This window comes from Typopeltis vanoorti, chromosome 10 (genome assembly GCF_054136105.1).
Source record: "Typopeltis vanoorti isolate ZY-2024b chromosome 10, IOZ_Tvanoo_1.0, whole genome shotgun sequence".
NCBI classification, from domain to species: Eukaryota; Metazoa; Arthropoda; class Arachnida; order Uropygi; family Thelyphonidae; genus Typopeltis; species Typopeltis vanoorti.
This window is the reverse complement of record NC_143558.1, coordinates 98,872,049-98,897,396: the sequence shown is the minus strand read 5'-3', so window position 1 is coordinate 98,897,396 and position 25,348 is coordinate 98,872,049. Positions and strand designations below refer to the sequence as shown.

Below are 25,348 nucleotides of genomic sequence, written 5' to 3'. Positions count from 1 at the left end.
AATCTAGTTTCCCTGAGTCTGTACATCCACTTCCACATCATTCATCAACACTCTTTCAAGTCTCCATACACCAACTCCATTCAAATGCAACCCATCCATCTTATATAAGTCCTTTCGCCCATCAAAGTCAAGTTTGCGCCTGAACATAGTTGAGGTCTGGTAAAGGTGGAGTGATGGAAGAACAAGAGGTCATCCCTGGAAATTAAGGAAAGTGTGGTTAACAAGGGTGTGAGAACGAGGTTTTTCACCTGGAGGGTGGTAACTCTGATCACTTTCCTTAGTATTTTTTACCTAAACAATTCATAGCATCATACATCTCTGCAAGGGGATGTGCTTTGCATTAGGTGAAATACTAAGGAAAGTGATCAGAGCTTACTCCACCTCTACCACAAGTTGCCTCAGACCTGAACTATGTTCAGTTGCAAACTTGACTTACTTGTCTGTTTGCTTGCTTGGGAAAAAAAGGATTAAAAACCTAGCTTATAAAACTGCTTGCACATAGGATTGCTTGGTTAATGAGGAACACACTAACATCTAGAGATAAAGCGTTGATACTTCCACATTTGGATTACTGTGCTCAGGTCTGGTCACCTGGATTCCTTGGAGATGAGGAGGTTGTGGAGAGGGTTCAGAGGAGAGAGTGACTAAGTTGGTGAGTGATGTAAACAATGTTCCCTACATTGACAGATTGAGAGCTTATGTATTCCAGAGGAAAGGTCATAGGCAGACAAGAGAGGATATGATAGAAACATTTAAATTACTAAAAGGTTTTTATAAGATTGATGCAGGGGAAATGTTTCAGCTGTGTGATAGTGATGGAAGAACAAGAGGTCATCCCTGGAAATTAAGGAAAGTGTGGTTAACAAGGGTGTGAGAACGAGGTTTTTCACCTGGAGGGTGGTAAATAAGTGGAATGCATCGTCTGTAAATGAATTCAAGAAGAGATATGATAGATATTGTTTTGATAGTTTGGGTCTCCCGCGATGAGTCTACTGACTCCATAAAGATACCCATAATAATAATAATAATTTATTGTTTATTTTCAATGTTTGTAATTAAAGCTCTAAGATTAAATATGTGAATACAATGCAACAGCAGTTTTATACTTAACACTTTATAAAGTTACCCTTTCATGCTACAATATCCAAATAAAAATAAATTCATATCAGAAACTTGGATGTTTTTTTTTTAAAAAGTAAAGACAGAGAAAAAATACTAATCAGATTGTATTTAAGAAAACAAAAGGCATGCCTAAATAATTTGAAAATAATTTGGGTGCTATATTTTAAAGCAGAGATACTTCAAAAAAAAAAAAAAAAAAAAAAATAGTAATCCATTAAATAATCTTGAATTACATAAGTTCCTGTGATACTCTGATGGTCGCAAAACAACATGGACTTTATAAAAGTAAAAATAAAATATAAATTTATATGCTTAGTTAACAGTATAAATGCATATACTTGGTTAAATCCACATCTTTTAGCTAATAAAATAGTACAGTAATGTTATGACAACTTGTATGATTTAAAAATAAAATTAGATAAAAATGTCAGCTGAGTTAATAAATGGTGCACTTCACGTGCTTCAATATTACGTCCTAACAACTGCAGAAAAATAAAACCACATATCAAGATGTACAAAAATATTAATTTTTAAAAATTACCTTTGGTATTCTTGTTTATCACTTAGCAGACTCTCTAAATAAGCAAAACTGAAAGCACGAAAGAAACAATTCCCATCAGGTCGAGTTCTCCTAAGGTGTTGATACTTGCTTCTAAGATCCTGATAATATGGAAACCAAAGGTCATAAGAGAAAAACAATTTTTAAAAAATTACTGAATTAATAGAACAAAATGGACTGCAAAGCCTCAGAAACATCAGAATACATGCCTCAACTAATAGAACAAAAAAGAATCTTCTGCAAAGTCTCTCTCATTTCACCTTCCCTAACAGATTTTCAATTAGTGGTATATCTGTTTTTTTAAGACTGTAGATGTGCATGTTCTTGGACCTAATTTTCATATTCTAAAGGAGGCAAATCCTAGAATTTCCAAATCCTAGAATACAAAGTGTAACTATTAAATAAAAAGACTAATTTTCAAAAAACTGTAATAATTATATCCATATGCTATTCTCACTTCAAATGAATTCCCACTGGAAGCAACAATGCTCCACATAAGTCTTACAGGATTCAAAGTACTCCCCTGAAGTCAATTTGTGAGACTGCTTTTAGTAACTGCCATTTTCTTGTGGATTTCTACAAATAATTGTCAATTGATGGCTTTAAAGAAAAGAAAAAAAACTGCTTAAGAAAAGATCTTATTAGTAAGCTTCAGTGTTGGTATTTATTTATTTATTTATTTTTTTTTGGATTTGGAAATTCATCTTTGGAACCATTTTTACCTAGTTATCCTCTTCATGCCAGGAACAATTTTTACATGCACTTTTTTATGTCCAAATTTGCTGTTAAAATTTGTCTCACCATTTATTTCTTTCCATATTCTAATCCTCTGATATTCTGATGCTTAAATCATGATCAGCTCTCACAAGATTTCACTTTTTCCATATTTTCATAAGTTTTCATATTTTCATATAATTAGATAGGTAAGTTTGTTCATCTTCTACATCTCTACTCCTTCTGAAAACCTCTTGTGCATTCAAATGTATGAGCTCTAGAAAGGTCATTTTCTTAAGCATTATATAATAAATGGTACTTTTGGTATATATTTTCTTCAATTTCACAAGAATTGTGATATTTACAAATTGTCCATTAATTTATCTAGTAATTGCAACAAAGTAAAAAAAAAATTAAAATTTATAACTAGACACTGTGAATGTAATTTGACAAGCAACTGGTGAAAGTTTAAGAAGTAATCAATGTATAATTAATGATGTAGTTATTAAATAAGTGCATGCAGCTGCATTATTTATTGCCGCACCTCATATAACTGAACTTGTATTTGGATGTGTGTATACACATCTAACAAGTGTTCCAATTTTTAGTCCATTCTCTCAAATGGCACATTTTTTCCAACTAAGGGTTTTCAGATTCTTCACTGAAATTACAGCCTATTTTAATTCTTTGAAAAATTTTTGTTAAGTCCCAATGGCAATACTTTGTTACCATTCTGTGGGGGTGAACACAGACCAAAAATTTCACTGTTTCACAGGATATTTTGTTGTTACTTGAATTTGTCACTTTGAATTTCCTTTAGAGTAGCATTGTGCCTATGAGGCTTTAATCAGGACTGTTCAGTAGTATTGTATAGTGTCTGTTAAGTGAAGTATAGTCTATAGAATTGTTTCAGACATCTACAAAATTCAAATGTTAACTAACAGCTGAGAACTAAATTCCTTTATAAAGAAATATCCAGAAGTTTGTTACATTTTGGCTGTAAACTGTTCATTCCACCACTTTTACTTCATTTCTGCAAAAGCAGCATGTTTTGACAGCAGTAAATAGCAAGTTCACATCTCAACAAACAAGTTTTACCAAAGTTTTCTTTTTCTTTATTTTTTATTTTGAATCCACAGACTGCTTTACAGCAGACTGTGGATTCATGTCTTCTGTTGATTGCTTGGTTGTGAATGTCGTTAATTGGCAAACAATTCTTATTTCCTTGTATGAGCTCACCTTGAGCCAGGAATCTGATTATTTAACCCTTAGTTCACAGGGTAAGAAATGTATGTTGGTAAGGAGTCACATAATAATAAAAAAAAAAAAACCGAGTTCCAGAAAACAGTATATTTATTGCATTTGTTTCAAAATTTCTTTATATAATACACCTTCAATTTTAATCAATATTAATCATTCTTATAGAAGAGAGGAAACAGTCCCAGATCATAACATAACCAAGTTTAGCATTAGCAAGACAACACCTAATATCTTTTTTTTTGGGGGGGGGGGAGGGGGGGGGGACACAAAAGTTATGACCCAATGATTTCAGACTTACTCATCTATACATCTTTACAGCCACTGTAAATCTTTTATACCTCCATATTGGAGCATTTCTGGCTTAATTTCATCTACTCTAGCTGTTCTTTCCACATTTCATGTTTTTGATGAATCTCTATTTCAAGTATGGATATGTATTCCTGACTGCATTCCTACACTACTTGCTTCATTTAGTAGTCTCCAGAATCAAAAATATTATATACAGTATACAGTTACACCTCGAGTTACATAACAAGCGACTTATGTAAATCCACAGTTATGTAATAAATCTACTAGCGCATATGAGCATGTCTGCAGCTTTACGCAGGTGCGTCTTTGGCAGCTTTTGCAGTAGTTAATAGATGCCTTGAGCGGTTAGCTCAGTCACTTGTTATCACTGCTAGTTTCATTGTTTTTTTATCCTTAAAATGGAATGCAAATGCAAAACCGAATGAGTTGGTAATAAATCTGAAAAACAAAGGTCTGCAATTACTTTAGAAGAAAAGTTGAAAATAATTCGTATGTATGAAGGTGGGAAAATTCTATCAACAATAGCTCGGGAAATAAATCTACCTATTTTGACAGTGAATACAATAGTGAAGGATAAAGTTAGCATTGTTGAAAGCACGAAAGGTGTGGTAGCATTGAATGGCACAATTATTACCAAGAAGGGGCAGGGCCTGATATCAGAGATGGAGAAATCGTTGTCTCACTGGATCAACGATCTGACACAGAAGTGGATACTGTTAAGTTTACTGATTATCCAGGAGAAGGTCTATAATTTTAAGCGTTTCACGGAAGGAGAGCAAACAATGACTGATATGGGTGCTGAGTTGAAACAAGCATTACAGCAGGTGACGGAGATGTGTGTGTGTGTGTGTGTGTGCGCGCAACTGGCACAGCAATTAGAGCTGGTGGATAATTAGTGGATAACAGTGACATTAACGAGCTTCTTTTGAATCACGATGAAGAGCTAACTAATGATGACTTTATTCAGTTGGAAGCATTCCGAAGAAAATATTAAACTGATTGAACCAACAGACACAAAGAAATTTACAACAAAGGGACTAGCTGAGCTTTTTAACTTGATAGACATGGTATTGGCAAAATTAGAATTGATGGATCTGAACACCGAGTGGTTTGAAAATGTTAGCCACCGTATCTATTCCGATATGTCTAGCTACAAGGCCATCTATGAGGACAAGAGGCAAGAGGACAATCTACTCTAGACATGTTTGTGAGATGCCGTTCACAACAAAGTCAAGATGACAACTCAGACGACCCCGACTACGCCTTCAACATCAAAAGGGGTAAAACTTCTCGCAGAACAACATTCCTTAAAACAGCCAGCTTAGCTGTCACAAGACATTTTTTTTATTTGAAAAGTGAATATTTCAGTTTGTTTTCATATTCTTTTATATTATGTATTTTTCATACTCTCAAATTTACAGTATATATATTATTCAAATACAATTGATAAATTTTTTTATAATTGAATTTTTTAAATCACCCCAAAAATGAAAAATATCTGATTAATGGCAAAAAAATTAATGTAAGACAGCGGTACGAGTAGCCACTGAACATTTTATTGTATGTATGTAATTTACAAATATGACTTACATAAAGGTTTACAAACGCATTACTTACATAACTCGGGTGTAACTGTATATGAGTATCATATAATAATACTCATCACATATATGTAGTTTAATTTCAGTAGTAAATATATAAATTCAACATACAAAAATCATGTGTGAAATTAAACAAAAATAGCAGAGCAAATTCACATGGTATCCAGCTTTAACCATTCATTAGCAACTTATTGATTTACATTATAAACTGAATATCCCTGCTACTGATTACACCAACAATCAGCTGGCAAATGGCAGCAGCCAGTTCATATTTAGAACAATCTCAACTGACTGCTTCTTTTGTCTCACTAATGCCAAATATGTCCACATGTCATTTTTATAATTCCTCTGCTATCAGCACCCTCACTTTCTGATGCTGCTTCTAATGATAGGGCCAATTTAATTCTGATGAATCCAAGATTGTCGGAACTGAATTTTCACTTTTCACTCGAGTTCTCAAACAGCAGGAGTATTATAACTGAGTGATGTCCTAGTTGTCATGAAACTAATCGTGTTTCACTAACATATTTGTGTGTGTGTCTGTGTGCATGCACAGTGTGGGATTTAAGCAAGTACAAAATTCAACTTGGCTGATGAGTTCTAAATTACTAACCCATTCTCATTCATTTGTATCCAGCTGGATTTCTATTAACAAGTCACATCATGCAAAAGTGAAGAATGGAGATTGGGTCAATTCTCTTCTTCCTGGCAGAATATATAATAGTCTCCTCAGTTATCTGTGTAAGATTTCAGTTTCACAAAGCAAACTGTGTTAACTGAACTCTTACAAAATTAAGGATATATCATTCAAGACTGATGAATTCTAGGCATTATGACATCTGCTGTAAATGCAAATCAACAACTGCAGTGCTGTTCATCATCATCATCAAATTCCTGACATTTACACTAAAGGGGCGTACAGGATATGACAGTACTACATGAAAAATTTACATCATTACTAACTTCCTATCTACAATTTTCCTCCAAATTAGTCTGTTACTTGTCAAGACTAACATTATCAGATCTTATATTTCTATCGTCACTTTGTAACACAGTTCTAAGGCACTTTGTACCATATCAATCCAACTATATCTTGGTCTTCCTCTGGGTCGTTTTTCTGCCAACCTGGCAGAGAACACTTGTTTTGCTAATCTTTCCTCGTCCATTCTGTTTAAGTGACCATACCACCTGAAATTAGCTCTACCAACGCATTCCTAGATGTGGACAATGTCAAGTTCTTTCCTAATATCCACGTCTTTAATATGGTATTGCCATTGATGACATCCGTTCAGGCCTCTAATCTATCTCAGGACTCTCATATCTGCGGGCTCTAGTCTTTGGTCAAGTGTTTTACTTCTGACCCAACTCTCAGATCCATAAGTTAAAACTGGTTTGAACACTTAGTGTTCCGGCTAATTTCTCTCTTATTCCATATGAATTTATTCAATTGACTTCCTACCATACCAGCTTTGTTGATTCTATTGTCTATTTCCATATTGAATTTACCATCTTCACTAAAAATCGTGCCCAAATAGCTGAAATGTTTTACTTGTTCCACAGGTTCTCCATTCACAACAAAGTTGACATTTTCAATGATTCTGCCTATTTTCATTGTCTTTGTCTTTTTATTGCTGACCTTCATACCATATCTATTACAACAGTTATTCAATTTAGTCAGGGAATCTTGCAAACTTGTAGCGGATTTATTTAGAAGTATAACATCATCCACATAAAGCAAAGAGCTGAACATCTCCAATTTTGATATCATATTTAATACCACTTTCCTTCATAATGTGTGATCCATATAGATAATGAATAACAGAGGGGATAATGTACATCCTTGTCTCACACCAGATTTAACATTAAACCATCTTCCTGTACTTCCTTCAATTCTAACTACTGACTTACAACTCAAATAAAGACTAAGAATTGCTTGATATAATGCCCCATTGACACCACATATAACTGTAGCGTACTGAATAGCTTCTCTCTTGGCACCTTGTCATATGCCTTTTCCAGATTGACAAAACTTAAATACAGGTAACCCTCGTATAGCACGGATATTAGGTTCTGCAGAAATGCCGCATTATATAAATCGCATTATGCGAGTCTCGGATCACATAGAAAAAGTAGGGTTATGTTCCAAAATTGTTTTTTTTTTTTTTTAATTATATAAACACAATGACGTATCTAACAAAAAATATTTTTATTTAATTTAGATAATTCATGTAAGTTAAGAAAACATAAATTATAAAACAAATATATAGTATAAAAGTATAAAAATTAGAAATTTTACTTAAATTTCATTGCACAATATGCATAAATGTTTTAGGCAAAATAAAATAGTGCATATTTTAATCTTTCATAGCACGAAGATTTGAGGATTGGTTAATAAACACTGGTTTTGTCATGTAATCACCTAATGCATTACTACAAAACAGTACAGTAATTCTGTCTTTGGAAACTTTGAATCCAGGAGCTAATCTTTCATTTTTTGAAATATAGGTGCGTTTATGCACTTTTTTCCAATATAACCAGGATTCATCCACACTGAACACCTGGTCTGTACTATAAATGTTTATAAACTTTGAGTTTTTTTTTGTTTAATAAGATTTCCATCCATAGGAATTTTCTTTTGAGGTGCAATCTTCTATCGAAATCATTAGAGATTTCTCCATTTTGCCATTAGAATATCGCATACACGAGCAACGTGCTTTGCACTTATAGTTGACCCAGCAATAAACACTTTCCCGGATTTTATGTTCATTTTGTTTGATTGTTCAAATTGTTGATTCATTTAAATTCAAAGTCCCTGCAAAAACTCCTGGTTTTTCTCCATTTTTCAACCGATCCAAGACTGAATATTTTTCTTCGAGAGAAATTAATTTTATTTTCAATGTTGGTTTTCCCTTTCGTTGCGGTTTTTGGCCATTACTATAAAAATAATTTTTTACACAAAAAAAGCAAGCATTACATATTGTATGTAACTCACCAGAAAATAAAGTGCCCAGATTGAGATGAACACACTTATGATTTTTAATGCACTTTCCATGCAGAAATGAGAACAATTTTCAACAATAAACATTTCATATGGTAAACAATTGAGGTACATGCATGCTAAAGGGTATTTCCCCTAATATAAATTTGCTACTTATAACTATCTGCTCAATACTAGCAGACACAAATTTAACGAAGATAAAATTTGATTTTTAAGTGGCACAGTGAAAAACATATGAAAAGATAAAGGTTACTACAATTTGTAAACCGTGTTTTTATCGGAACCGTGTTGTATAAATACTGCATTCAACAAGGGTTACTACAATTTTAGACCGCATTGTATAAGTACCGCGTTATATGAGGGTTACCTGTACAGATCTTTGTTATATTCCCATGCTTTCTCAACTATTTGTCGTAAAGTAAAGATCTGATCCTGACAGCCTCTATTTGGCCTGAATCCAGCTTGTTCTTCCTCAAGTTTTTCTTCCACAATTCTTTTCTACCATTTCTCAAGTATACTTGCATAGATCTTGCCAGGAACACTCAGTAGGGAAATACCTCTAATTCTCACATTCAGTTTTATTTTCCTTTTTATACATTTCCCTTATTATACTATTAGAGCGCTACTCCAATCATTGGGAATTCGTCCCTCTGTAAAGGCTTTCTGAACTATGCAGCGTAGCCACTGTAAGACTTTCATACAACCATACACCAGCATTTCTGGTCGAATATCATCTACTCCTGCTGCCTTTCCACATTTCAAGCCTTTGATGGCTTTTTCTATTTCAAGTATGGATATGAATTCCTGACTGTATGCCTGTTGAGTGTTTTTGACCACTGTGCTATCACTGCTCGTTTCATTTAACAATTTTTCAAAGTAATTACTCCATACTTCAAGGATATCGTTTTCTTCAATTTAATGTAACCTTTATCATCTCTAACTCATTTTACAGCACTCTTTCCTCCATTTCTAAGCTTCTTCAACAACCTCTAGAATATCTTACTATCATCTTGATATTTATTTTCTATGTTCTTGCCAAAGTCTTCCTATGACTTTTGATTAGCTAGTTTTACACAGTGTTTTGCTTTCTTACATTTGTCTCTATATTCTCTGAGAGCAAAAGCTGACTTATTTGCCAGGAACTTTTGATATGCTTTCTTCTTTTCTTTCACTGCCTCTTTAACTTCCTGTGTCCAACATGGAGTTCTGATTTTTCTATCCTTCCAGACTACCTCACCACATGGCTCTCTGGCTGAATCAATCAGGGTTTTCTTCAATGCTTGCCACTGAATCTCCAAGTTTTGGTTCCTGTTCTGAAACTCTTTAATTTTTTCTTCAATAATCTTTGCTTATTTTAGTCTATAGTTCACATCTGAGAGCTACTCAACTTTTATTCGCTTTAAAACTTTCTTACATGTTATTCTTTTCGATATGAAATTCAATTTTATCCTGCTCAAGACTAAATAGTGATCACTTCCAATTTCAAATCCTCTGTACACTCTGGTGTACTGCACCAGGGAGAAAACATCACTATCGACAATAACATAGTGAATGAGACTTTTCTTATTCAGAAATTTTCTTAGCAAAAATCCAACAGGTATTTGCCATTATTATTAACTTTGCTCTTTTCTCAAAATTTTCCCAAAATATTTTTGAATGTCTGACAATCATTTCCTACTCTGCTATTTAGATCCCCAACAAGGACCAACTTTTACTTTTTCATTGTGTCAGTAGCTTTTTCTAAAGCATCAAAAAATTTCTCCACTTCTACCTTAGTAGAACCTTCTGCGGGACCATAGGCCCAAATAAGTCATCACCATCAAATTCATGCCATGTACCCTCAAGGGGTGTACAGGATATGATAGTACTACATGAAAAATTTACATCATTATTAACTTCTTATCTACAATTTTCCTCCAAATCAGTTTCTTACATGTCAAGACTCCAACATTATCAAATCTTATATTTCTGTTGTCTAAGGCAATTTGTTCCGTATCAATCCACCTATATCTTGGTCTTCCTCTGGGTCGTTTTCCTGCCAACCTGGAAGAGAACACTTGTTTTGCTAATCTTTCCTCGCCCATTCAGTTTAAGTGACCATACTACCTGAAATTAGCTCTGCTTACGCATTCCTGGATGCTGACAACATCAAGTTTTTTCCTAATATCCTCGTTTTTAATATGATATTGCCATTAATGATACCTGTTCATGCCTCTAATCTTTCTCAGGCTTCTCAGATCTGCGGTGTCTAGTCTTCGGTCAAGTGTTTTACTTCTGACCCAGCTCTCAGATCCATACGTTAAAACTGGTTTGAACACTGTCTTGTATACAGCTAATTTAGTATTCCGACTAATTTCGCTCTTATTCCATATGAATTTATTCAATTGACTTCCTACCATACCAGCTTTGCTAGTTCTGTTGATTATTTCTATATTTAATTTATCATCTTCAGTAAAAATCATGCCCAAATAGCTGAAATGTTTTACTTGTTCCACAGGTTCTCCATTCACAACATAGTTGACATTTTCAATGATTCTGCCTATTTTCATTGTTTTTGTCTTTTTATCGCTGATTTCCATACCATATCTATTACAACAGTTATTCAATTTAGTCAGTGAATCTTGCAGACTTGTAGCAAATTTATTTAGAAATATAACATCGTCCTCATAAAGCAAAGAGCAGACATTAACATCTACAATTTTGATATCATGATTAATACCACTTTCCTTCATAATGCGATCCATATAGATAATGAATAACAGAGGGATAATGTACATCTTTGTCTCACACCAGATTTAACATTAAACCATCTTCCTGTACTCCCTTCAATCCTAACTGCTGATTTACAATTCAAATAAAGACTATGTATTGCTTGATATAATGCCCCATTGACACTATATAAAAGTAGCGTATTGAATAACTTCTCTCTTGGCACCTTGTCATATGCCTTTTCCAAATTGACAAAAGTTAAATACAGATCTTTGTTATATATCCATGATTTGTCAACTATTTGTCGTAAAGTGAAGATCTGATCCTGACAGCCTCCATATGACCTGAATTCAGCTTGTTCTTCTCAACCGTTTCTCACGTATACTTGCATATATCTTACCATGAACACTCAGTAGGAAAATACCTCTGTAATTCTCACATTCAGTTTTATTTCCCTTTTTATGTATGGGTACTATGAGAACTCTACTTCAATCATCAGGAATTCATCCTTCTGTTCAGGCATTCTGAACTATGCAGTGCAGCACTGTAAGACTTTTATACCACCATACTTCAGCATTTCAGGTCGAATATCATCTACTCCTTTCCACATTTCACGCCTTTGATGGCTTTTCTACTTCAAGTATGGATATGTATTCCAGACTGCATGCCTAGTCAGTGTTTTCTACAACTGTGCTGTCATCACTGCTTGTTTCATTTAGCAGTTTTTCAAAGTAATTACTCCATACTTTAAGGATATCTTTTTCTCCGTTTTCATGTCACCTTTGTCATCTCTAACTCCTTTTACAGCACTCTTTCCTCCATTCCTAAGCTTCTTCAACAACCTCCAGAATATTTTGCCACCTTCTTGATATTTATTTTCTATGTTCCTGCCAAAATCCTCCCATGACTTTTGTTTAGCTAGTTTTACACAGTGTTTAGCTTTCTTACATTTGTCTTTGTATTCTCTAAGAGCACAAGCTGACTTATTTGCCAGGAACTTTTGATATGGCTTGCCACTGAATCTCCAAGGTTTGGTTCCTGTACTCAAACTCTTTCATTTTTTCTTCAATAATCTTTGTGTATTTTAGTCTACAGTTCACATCTGAAAGCTGCTCAACTTTTATTCATTTTAAAATTTTCTTACATGTTATTCTTTTCAATATGAAATTCAATTTTATCCTGCTCAAGACTAAATAGTGATCACTTCCAATTTCAAATCCTCTGTACACTCTGGTGTCCTGCACCAGGGAGAAAACATCACTATTAACAATAACATAGTCAATGAGACTTTTCTTATTCCTCGCCTCTTCTCTCCAACACCATGTTCCTACATAAAAATGTGCACAAATTAGTCTCATTGTCCAATTCCCCATTCTGATATTAGCCCACCTCAGTCTACTTTAGGCTGCCTGCCATTCAAGAAGATCAGCCTTGTATTTAGTGTTGAATACTATGGCTACTCCTTTTCCTTGATTGTCATTTCCTGAATATAACATTTTGTATTTATTGCTCAGAAATCTCACCAGTTTTTGTCTTTTTTGTTTCAGTCACCCCTATTATGTCAATCTGGTACGTATCTAATTCCTCAGCTAGCTCCATTTCTTTGCCATTCAGGCTTCTTATGTTGATAGCACCGATCTTTAACTCTAGTGATTTTGTGTGTGCTGTTCATAAAAAGCATAATAGTATTCATAACTTAATTTTAACCAGACTACAACACCAAATGAATTAAATTATAAAAAAGATATTTATTAACTGCCTTATACATTACTTGGAAAGAAATCGATGGACGCTTCCCTCCCCCCCATGAGCAAAGTGCATCGTGCAATGTCATGTGTTTACAGCTAGTATAAATTGGAGGAATATGATGCTCCTGAGCCAGTGAAACTGTGTCTGGGAGAAATGACTGTGAGAAGGGAACTGACAGAGTTTGAAACAGACTTTGTGATAGAATACCAGGTTGCAGGCCTATCTGGTCAGTAAAATGTTGACAAATTAAAATTTTAGACATAATGGTTAGTTTTGATGTAACATCTTTACTTACTAACGTACCACTGATAGAAACTAGATTTAATATCCTTCCGATATCTTCAAATTAACTATGCATGCAGATTACTTTACATGGCAAGGAAAAATCTACAAATAGATTAATGGTACTGCTATGAGTTTCCCCCTCTTTAATTCAAAAACAAAATACTTACCATAGCTACATACAAGCTCTTAATGTGATTATGTTTTGTTGATGATGTGTTTGCCATTTGTCCCCATGAACAAGACACTTTGGATTCTTTTGTTACCTACCTGAACAGTCAACACTGCAAAATTCACTTTACAGTAGAAAAATAATCTAATTACTGTCTTCCTTTTCTTGACACATCAGTCATCTGGTTTTCAGATGGTTTACTATTTTTTTCCAGTTACAGAGAAAGGGATAGACCATCAATGAGATGGATGGATGGATGGTGCATGTGGAGCGACTGATCTTCAGAGAGTTGAAGGCTCCAGAAAAGCATACAACAGAACTATATGGCAAGACCTGGTGTGGCACACCACCGAGCATCGGAGTGACCATACGGCATCTACAGATACCCAGTGAACAGATGAATAGACAAAGAGCTAGGACTATTTGATACAACTTTTTCCACTGAACCTAAATATCTTTGCCATACTTTCCTGACAATTGTTAGAGCTCCTACAAATAATATTTTATCCTAGATAAAATATTACATGGCCCTCTTACTTCCTCCTCCACAAACAAAACCATAACACCATTCCTATTTCCTACATCTGGGGTACATCTGAAAAGATGGTCAAAGTACTAATAAAATATAACCATCATACCACAATCAAACCACTTATTAAATTAGCAACTGCTGATCCACTCTCCTAAGGATAAACTCCACCCCCCCCTAGCATAACCCGGAGTGTATGAAGTTCCATACACTGTATGGAACTTTGAGGCTTTGACTTGGCCTACTAAGAACATACAAGAAAATCTGTTAATAACCGTCTTGGATAACATAAAAAATACATTTGCTACCATTATTATGGCAAAGCTGGACTAGCACACCATGCTTTGGACATCCCTTCACAAAAGATTAGATGGAAGAAAACCAATGCGCTATATAGAAGTTGTTACAGGTCAGAAAGATTACTTTTAGAGTCAGCCATGGCTATAAATATTTCTCCTAACCTGAACAAGTATTGTTGTTAATTTACCAAACATTTGGGACTGTTATCTTGAGATCAACTTCTACATAGCTCTAATACTTTTTTTTACAACATTAAAGAGTGCCAAATTAGAACTTGAGATCTTTTGGGTGTTACAATTTGAGTTGTTTCACTTAATGATTGCCGTGTAATGACTGTAAGTGTGTCCTGAAGATGCTGATTTGAAATACAGTGAAATATAATCCAGTTAATACACATTTTTTTTATAATTTAGTTCATTTGATGTTATAATACCATTAAAAATAAGTTATGAATTATGTTCATCACCCAACCTTGTCTATTAGCATCACAGCATGTAAATCACAGTCACATTCTACACGTGCATATAGCAAGATAAAACAATATATATGACAGTAAAGAAATGCAGGAAAGTAGACTCGGAAATAAAAGTTCTGTCTCATCGCAGAGTTGAGGGAAAGGAGAGAGGTAAAAAAGGGAAAGCTGCAGTCTGGAGTTAGGTATAATGGTTGGAAAGGACAAGGTACAAGGATGTATTGAATCATCAGGGAAAATCTGCAGGAAACTACAAATCTGTAATGTCATTACAGTAGAGAATGATTTGTATCAAGTATCAAGAGTAGTTGAAGGAAAACGTACACACGGCATTTTTTTTAATTTTGCAAAAGCATTTGCCAGAATACCATACACCCTCCATCCAAAAAGAAACCAAACTTTTTGAAAATAGAAGAAACTAGTGGTGCTACCTGTTGTATCTTTTTGTTGTCGAAAGTGGCAACCTTCATTAGTGTTGTATCAACTATTTATGACATTTGTTTCATTAGAAGCTGAGTTATAATGCCAAGAGTGACAGTGTGTTTTGACGAATGGTCAGAAAATCAGTTTCAAACAGAGAGCTGAGATTGACTTTTGTGTTAAACTTGGTAAAAATTTTACCAAAACACATCAAATGCTTCAAAAAGCATACGGTGATGAATGCTTATCCCATATTCAAGTTTACGAGTGGTTGAAACGATTTCAAAATGGTATTGAGACGCTTCAGGATGACGAAAAGCTGAGCTGTCCAAAAACTGTACTGAGCGAAGTTAACATCCAAAAAAGTGCATGATTTCATCAAAGAAAACCAGAAATCGTCCATGAGATTGATTGAAGATGAATTGGGGATTCCAAAATCAACTGTGCACAACATTTTGATCGAGAGTTTGGGACTTCGTAAATTGAATTCGCGATTTGTTCTCCACAAGTTGACCAACGACCAAAAAATGTATCAAATTGAACACTGCAAGGACCTCATTAAAACCGCTTGTAAGGACTCAAACTTCCCTGAAACGAACGAGGTGACAAAAAGTGGTGTTTTGAGTATGAGCCCAAAACAAAGTGCCAAAGTGGAGACCACCAGAAGAGGGGCATCCGAAAAATATTCGCTTGGAGATGTCAAAAGTAAAGAGAATGCTGATTTGTTTCTACGATTCCAAGAGCATTATCCACAAAAAATTCATTCTGCCTGGCCAAAGTCAATGGTGAGTTTTATCTCAAAGTTTTGAAGTGATTGATAGCGAGAATTCATTGTGTACAGCATGAATATTGTGATGCAGGCAGCTGGTCACTTTTGTACGATAATGCACCATCTCATCATTCAAACATTGCGAGCAAAAACCAAGTTTGTGTGCTATATCACTTGCCATATTCACCTGACTTAGCACCCTGTGACTTCTTTCTCTGACCCTGACTTCATTTACTGATGAAAGGAAAGCGATACGACACCATTGAAAATGTTCAAGCGGCAGTAACCACAACCCTCAACAGTATCCCAAAAACCAAAATAAAAAACTCATTTAACGAATTAATTGACAGTGCCAAATGCTGTTTCGAAGCTGAGGGAGAGTATATTGATTGAAATAAATGATTTTAATAATTATAATTGGCTTGTGTTTTATTTTCTATCAAAAGTTCGGTTTCTTTTTGAACAGAGGATGTATATTGAACTTCTGAGAGTTAGACAATACAAGTGGAGGTGGTATAAAAATAATGGTAGTTGATGAACTATATGTGAACAAACTGGTTGGAGTTTAAGCCAACCAAATTTTGCTGGTGTTGGGAGAGGAAAGAAAAGGTGAAAGAGTCCGTATGGTGGAGAATATGTACGTGGTGGGGTACCACTTAATGCATGAGAATGAAGATATCCTCTTGGAGTCAGTAACTCATCACAGGGAGCTCTCACTTGGAAAGCAATCAAATGGTGCCACAGAAGAATATTGTTGGGTAAGATGCCATAGCTGAAAGAAATGGAAGCTGTCAAAAATCAGTGCTTAAGATATTATTCCTCAGTTTATGGAATCACATTTCCAATACTGTTGAAGAAATTCAGCTAAGACCCATAATAGAACCAATTCAAAAAAAGTGAGCGAGATTGTTGGGACACCAACTTAGACATCTAAAACAAAGAAACCAATTTCAGCAATAGATAAGAAAGCTTCTTTTTGAAGAAGAGGCTCACGAACCATCTAACCTAACATTTACCATTTGGCACAAAACAGAGCAACTTGGCTCACTTTCATTTAACAGGCTTTATATCCATAAGTTTTTGTTATTATGAATATCATCAATAAAAAAATTCCTAACATGAAACTTCAAGGGGTTTACAGGATATGATAGTACTACATGTAAAATTTACATCATTACTAATATTTCAGTATATATTTCTCTATTCATAAATGAATAAATGATGATGAATTCAATTATAAATAAGTAACTTGTCAAAAAATAAATAAATTATATATATATATATATATATATATAAATGAATAAAGACTTAAAACTTGTTCTTACTTTAACTTTTTGTTGGTAAATTAAGTCTTCAGGAGCATATTCTTTCTGAAGAGTTATGAGATCATATTTTGGTCCTATCAATGGTATTGAATCAGCTATCTGCCAAATAAAATTATTCAAATATATTAGGCATCCTAAATTAACAAATTTTATTAGATATTTGCATGAACTAATTAACAAATTTTATTAGATATTTGCATGAACTAATTAACATTCACAATATATTAGAAGAAAGAAAGAAAAGGATATGAATTTAAAAGAAGGAAAATACTTAATTTTCACTGTTGTATGCATGAGTTCTGTTCAGTTATCCAGAGTGGATTTGATATCAACCATGCACTTGTTATTGTGAAAGTGAAGAAAATTGTTCTAAAATACAAGACGTAAGAGGAAGAATTCATCATAAAACATTATTACAAGAATCACTTACGTTTAATTTAAATGTCTTTATTTGTAAAATTTTCGGCTAAGTTTCACTGTTAATAGAATTATAGGAAAATACATAAAAAAGAGAACAATTCAATTGAAAGTGCATGATATTACATGCACTATTCACTGCAGGAAAATAGCTCCATCTGTATTAATAGATATCCAAAATAAATTACAATTAAATAATATAGTTAAATTACTATTTTTAAATATAAACAAAAAATTAATTATAAATTAAGGATCACATTAAAGTGAGTATTAGTCAGTATAACTTCCCAAAATTGAGAAAATTTCAGGCAATTGTTTCTGTTCATGTTTGGGTTGTGAATGTGTGTGCTTCACAGCTTTCTTTGAAATGTTATTATGAATATAGTCCACAAGAAAATAACTTTTGTATAACAATTTGGTTTTGTTCCACTGAATCCTGTGTTATGTAGATAATGCATGGCTTACTAAACCAGATTTGTTTGGGTTCTTTAAGTGAAGTGTATTTTTGATTTTCTTCAAGACGAATTTCTGCAGAACAACCAGTCTATCCATAATAACATAAGAGCAAGGGATTATGTAAACTCCAGGATAAGAAAGATGAGGATATTTATCTTTAGGTGGGATAAGGAAGGTATTAAGTTTGTGAACTAGATTGAAAGGGACTCGTAAATTAACCTGTTGAAATAGTCTTGCTATTTTTTCTGAAAGTAATGTAAGGAATACAAATTCTGATAATTTCTTCTTGATGCAGGTTAAGACAATGCCCATAATTATTGATTTTACTGATAGTTTTTGCATTATAACCATTAGAGATAAAAGGTAGTTCTGATAATAAACAGTTCTTTATTTAGAAGAGAATCTGTGGAACCAACTTACACTGGTGTAAATACATTGATTCTAACTCATATCATCACCCTTGTCAGAAATATCATGTGATCAAATCTTTAGTCAATACAGCTCATAAAAAATATGTTCTTCAGATTCTCTTCTAAACAAAGAACTATAATCCTTAATTTATAATCAATTTTGTTTATATTTAAAATATAATACGCTATTTTAATTAATTTTGGATATCTATTAATGTAGATGAAGCTATTCTTCTGCAACTGATAGTACACATAATATCACGTGCTTTAAAGTGAATTGTTGTTCCTTTTGTATGTGTGTGTTTTCCTTTAATTGTATTGACAATGTATATGAAACTTAGTCAAAAATTTTACAAATAGAGACATTTAAATTAAATGTGATTCTCGTAATGTATTTTATTATGACATGATGACTAGCTGGGCAAGTTTAGACAAATGGACCATAGGACATTTGTGAATACTATGTAATGTCAGTGCAGCAGTTAGCCAATAAAGCTAAGTGTATAATGTTTCACAACAATCTCTACTATGTTCCAGATGATGGAGGACAAGAAATTACTATGATAATATTGCACATTTCAGTTCAAAATGACTGGTAATCATATGAAGACAGCAGAAAGAAATGGAAGTTTTATAGACCCTGTAACTTGAGTTCATTCAGTCAAAGATCAGAATATGAAGAATTCTTTTGGATTTGCATGTTCTGTTTGTTTGTTTGTTTTTTTGTGAAAATCAAAACACTAGAAGTACTGCAGCCCTTGTACAACTGTTTTCTTGTTTCTGAGACTCAGAGAAAAAAAAAAAAAAAAAAAACCCTAAATCCTATTTATTTTTTGTGTAATAATATTAATCCAAATAATACTTCTTGAACAGATCCAGTATGTTTATAGATGGATAGACGCAATACAGACAATAATGATATTGATTCCTGAATTTCTCAATATTCCTCAATGTAGTCCTTATGTTCTGAAATCCTGGTATTTGCTTTTTTCAGAACACAAGGACTACATCCAGTTTCACCAGTACAACCACTCTGGGCTTGCAGACCATGCTCTGGATCCCCGCCACAGAATACGTTGGAAGAAAGCCAAAGTAATACACCGCAGCAATTTCAAGTATGAAAGACTATTCATAGAATCAGCCTCAGCTCTATAAAACGTTCCAAACCTCAACAAATTTGAGAGAACATCAGCCCAACGGCCAAGACAACCCAATATAGCCCGCTAGGGGGGCACCATTAGTACTTTAGGAACAAGAGTAGTTTCTTATCTTCTGCCTCATCTGCTTTTTGTAGTTCCTGTGTGCACGTGTCATATTTGTATGTTCCCATGAAGATGGCAATGTGACTTTGCCAAAATATAGGAAGTATTCATTAAAGTTTCTTTTAATTAATATTCCAGTATACGTTGCAAATTCCTTAAATAATTTAATAGTCGTGTTACCAACGTATAAGTCTTTCTACAAGAATTCTCAATATACAGTTGAACCACTTATGTTTGCAATCAGATGCCAATCTCTTACACAGGCTTTCTATAAAACCTGTGTAAGAGATTAAAACCTGTTTTAACCTCAACCAATAAGTTTTATTTCTTCCCTCTGAACTAACTGAACCCTCTATAGGGTTTAGATAGCAACTCTGTGGCCAGAATATTCTGTGAACCCCGATTAACTAAATCCGTGTCACCACAGCTTTTGCATTATGTAATGGTACATTACCTCGATTTCATTCCGTGTGAAGACAGTAAATTTAATTCAGTCTTCACTCACTGTGTATTATTAAAGAACCTCTGATAATGCTAGCTTGAGCTTGTAAAATGTCAACTTGTAAATAATTAATTTCAGTCAGTAAGGTATTTATATGCATTCTGTTTCTATACAGGTTTTTGTTCCAGAAGCTTCAACATGAATCAGAGCAACAGCTATGGAAATTTGAACATGGAAATACACATATAAATATGACTTGATGCCACAATTCAGTTTTCTCAGTCAAGTACTTGATTAACCAGTTTTTACCTTTATTCAATTAACAAAACATAGGTTCATATTCAGAGTATTTTTTTTTCCAAGGCTAATAGTGTTTAATAAAGTTTTGCTAAAAAGACAACTAAAGACACTGAGGAAGTGAAAAAAATTTTTTTTTAAAATTTATTTATTCATATGGAGTTCATCCCCGTTCCTCCACCATCCCTTAGGACTGGATGAGCCCTCCTACAGTCATAAATACATGAGGGATTATGTATTTATGACTGTAGATCTGTGTGTGTTCACAGGGCCGGTTTGCCTGTTCTGAGGAACAAAAAAAACCCTCCCACTCCATACGAGACCAGCTAACTCACCTTTCGTCAAAAAAGACTAGATAAAGGTTCCTCATGTCACTGACAGGAATAAAACCCAGATCTTTCCAAGCAAAGGGGCTTCATCTATACTGACCGAGCTAGAGAAGGTCTATTTCAAATAAATGCCATTAGTGCAAGTATGGTATGTATGAATGTGTTACACCTCCGAATCAAAAAATTATACTAATCAAAGAAAATGTGTTGAATGATTTGCAATTCTAATTTATTGCATAGAAAATAATTATTACCAAATATGAATTAGCTTCATCTAAATCTACATACTCTGTGTGATGAGATACAAGCCCATATGGTCTGTAGAAACAAGTTCATTTTTGTCTCTTCAGGCAACTTCTTGAAGACGTTTCTTCATAATTCCCCACAAATTCTCAATGGGGTTTAAATCTGGAAGTGTGACAAGAAGCTGAATCTTACTGAAAAAGGAAATCACCATCACATAAATCTTCCAATGCTCATGAATTTCTTGGAATTGGCTCTTTCTTACTCAATACAGAGCCTACCTGGTTCCTCTGTGGTCATACAAGTCCATACTATGACAGAGGTTCAAATTGCAAATGTTTCATGCATAGGTTTTCATTTCCAACCAAGAATTTTCTGGGAAAATTCCCACAAATGCTTTTTGCTAAAGACGCCCAACATTTATCCATTGATGACAATGGGACACATAAAACATATTTGCATCGCTAAAAAGCATCTTTTTCCAGTCCTCTTGACCCCGCAACAGTCTTGCTTACACCATTGCGCTCTAACTGCCTTTTGCTTGGAAGTCATAAGCAGCTTCGTCTTAGGCACATACGATTTAAAACCCAATTTGTGAAGTCATCTCAAAGTTGTAGATTTAGACACATTCACACATATTTCTTTCCATCTCCAGTAAAAATACCCTATACTTTGGAAGCAGTTTTTCTTCACAATATTCTTCAATCTCCTCTCATCTCTTGAAGTAGTTGTTACCTTTCAACCACTATTTGCAGAAATTACTTTGAAAACTCTGGTTATTAGAATACTGTCCCAATACTATACTCATGCTTGCTTGATAACATTTCAATTATTTAGTCATAAAATAATGAGTTTCGCCTTCTTTGTGTAGAGATACCAAAACTTCTTAACTTCCGATATGTCACTTGTTCGACCCATGTTTAGCAAATGATTAACTGAAATCCATGCACAAAAGATTCCAAGTCAGTCCCGCAGATACTGAAATATATGCCATTTCCATGATCTTCACAAAACCAATCAGAAAAATTTGGAATATTTTAATATTTTGAACCAAGTTAAAAATTATTCTAATTTTTGTGAATGTGAAAGCCAACACAAAATTATTCAAATTTTGTGATGGCTTCAAATAACAGGAAACTGTTATTTGAAGCCATCTAGATTTAGATGATGCTAATTCATATTTCGTAATAATTATTTTCTATGCAATAAATTAGAATTGCAAATCATTCAACACATTTTCATTGATTATTATAATTTTTTGATTCAGAGATGTAAAAAGCTTTTGTATCTCACAAGTACAGCAATACAATCAGCCTTGTAATTAAACTTTTTAACTTTTTTATCTTGTTGAAAGGGACAACAAGCCTTGCAGCAGAAAATACAATATAAACAATAAAAACTAAGCTTTATGGTAATGGAGCTATAACTTTTTTTCTATTCTGTAGAGTTAAGATTAATGGATTACTTATTAATTAAAACTTTTACATTAGGTAAAATCATAACTCATACATACTTGGATAATATAAAGATCAGGAAGATGGATGTTTAGAGCAATTTTAAAACCCAAAAATGATGTGATTGGAAAATGTGGAAGGTGAAAACCAAATATATGACAAGATATCTCAAAAAGTAAGAATAAATAAGAGTAAAGAAAAAGCAAGCAACATTTCGAGGAATACTGGGAGAATAAAAAAAGTTCAGCAGCAAAATAGAAAACAAAGCATGGAATAAGATAAAATAGTGTGTAATAACCAAAATCTGGTTGATTATAAAAAGAAGAATGTTATTTGGTATGGTGACTAACATAAAACAAGCCACTGATGAGAGGGTTAACATCAAGTTTTCCTGGTGAAAAATTAAAAATATAATTCAAGCAATTAAAAAACAGAAAAGGAAAGTAAACAAAATCATAATTGTAGTAAGTACCAATGACTTAACTAGCAATAAGTTCAGTGGGAGAGAGGACATGAAAGGGTTGTTGGAAGAGGTGAGAGTGAAGAGTGAGAAAGTGAAAATTGCAAGTATATTACCCTGATATGATAAAAATGAAATAAGAAGGGCTACGATGGCAAATTTGATTCAACGCGTAGGTTATGTAGAAGGAATGGATGCGAGGAGTGAGTTTGAGAGAAGGTTGGATTTGTATAAGAGGGACAGCCTACACTTAAATGCATTTGGCATCAAGAGTCTTAAAAAATTATTAATTGATATAAGACCTAAAAAACAGATAGTCAGGGAAACTGAATTCTGATAAGAGGAATCATAAGAATCTGTGTGTAAGAGTGACAATGTTAGATAACTGTGTTAATGATGGGAATGATTATTACTATTATGGCAATGATTATGGAGAGAGAGAGAGAGAGAGAGAATAATTCTGTGTTTGTATGGTTCAGATTTATGAAGCATATGTAACGATTTATGCATAAGTAAGGAACTAGATAAGAACAGATCTGCAAGTTGTTGAAGTATGTCATGCAAACCACAGACATGTGTATGCAAAAGAGCAAGCAGGTAATTTATTATGTCTATACAAGATTGCTAGGAGTATCAGAAACAATGGAGTAGAGTTTGTTGCCTTAGTTAATATATTGGGACCTCATGGTTGTAGGCATAATGAGACTTGGCTATCAGAAGCAGACATACTAACTGGTATTGAATACAAAGAGTAGTATTTTTAGGAAGGATAGACAGGATAGGAGAGGAGGGGCATGTGCTAATGATATCAAATGTCTTGAATCCAGTTAGAGTTGAGGGAGAGACCTATGACTGCAATACTAGTAAACATTTTTCATGTGGCAGCGAGTTTGAAGCCATCTGGTGTGAGATGGAGTCTAACAAGATTAAATAAACAGTGAGGCGCTGTTACAAACCTAGTGGATTGTTTGTTAGTGACAAAGAACTGCATCAACAAATAAATACAATGGATGCAAAAAGAGTAATCATAATGGGGGACTTAACATTGACTGGGCAGCTATGAAATCCCATGAGAAGAATGAAACTAAATTTAATGACCTGTTGCGAAACACAACATCAAGCAGCATGTGACAGAAGGAACATGAGATCGAAGAATGTTCAATCTGATTACAGAGTCAGAGGAAGTTTCAGTTAAAGACTTAACTATTCTGTCTCCAGTTGGTAACAGTGATCATGCAATACTCACTTGGGAAGTGTAAGTTTATGAATGTTCCAGTCAGAAAAGGTTTACATGTTGAGCTACAAAGCAGGAAATTATGACCACCTAAGGAGTATACTAGGTTCTGGGCCATGGTATCAGTTATTTGAATGGGAAGCATATCAACATTGTGTGGATGTGTTTAAAAAAATACTTAAATGATGCGATATCAGAATGTCTCCCTAGAGTTCAAAGAATAAATCGAGTAGGAGTGAAATGGATGTGTAATCTAATTAAGCAAGATATTTGTAAGAAAAAAAAAGATGATGTGGAAGGAATATCATGTGCATAAGGATGATGTCAGTTATGATAATTATAAGCAGCAAGCTAGAAGAGTCACAGGTGTTGTGTGGAAAGCTAAGTCTGAGTATGAAAAGAAACTGGCTCTACAAGTTACAGACAACCCAAACGAATTCCAATGTTATGCTATAAGTAAAATTAAGAATAAATATGAAACAATAATTCTACTGAATGTAGATGGTATGTGAGTGACTGATGCAGAAGTAATTGTTCAAACTAATGAACGGCTATTTTGCTGAAAACTATCAATCTAGTATATGCAACATTGAACTCACTGCTACCTCTTCGACCATATGAGGAAACTAATGTGGATGAGCAGGAAGTACTACAGTTGTTGCACAAACTGAATAAGAATTCTGCGACAGGAACTGACAGGATAACAGCATAGATGCTAAAAGAGTGTTCAGATGAACTGACTATTCCCTTGACCAAGCTATATAATTTGAGTCTCAGAACAGAGAAGATTCCACAGGAATGGAAAGAATGTATGGTAATCCCATTGCACAAGGGTGGTACAAATACCGATGTATCCGACTATTGACCAATCAGTACTGGTCAACAATTGGAGCACGCATTCAGAAATAGGTCAAAAGAGAATCTCTACTTTGCAATGAATAGCATGGGTTTACGAAGGGAAGGACATATTTTAGCAACTTTCTCACATTCTATAATTATGTTACCACTGAGACAAGGGGAATGGATATACCATATTACTTTCGGATTTTGCTAA

The 25,348-nt window shown here is 34.0% G+C and overlaps 1 protein-coding gene across 2 annotated transcripts in view; it reads right to left on the bottom strand.

Annotated features, from left to right (window-relative positions):
• The window catches only part of LOC150102626 (ubiquitin thioesterase OTUB1), a 120,971-nt gene that overhangs the window by 67,699 nt on the left and 27,924 nt on the right, over positions 1 to 25,348 (bottom strand). For both annotated transcript variants that reach the window (XM_090399018.1, XM_090399019.1), the window contains exons 3-4: positions 17,291 to 17,389; positions 1,664 to 1,782 (exon numbers count right to left, since the gene is read on the bottom strand). In XM_090399018.1, coding sequence (XP_090255144.1) covers positions 1,664 to 1,782; positions 17,291 to 17,389 — 218 coding nt within the window. The remainder of the gene's footprint in view (positions 1 to 1,663; positions 1,783 to 17,290; positions 17,390 to 25,348) is intronic.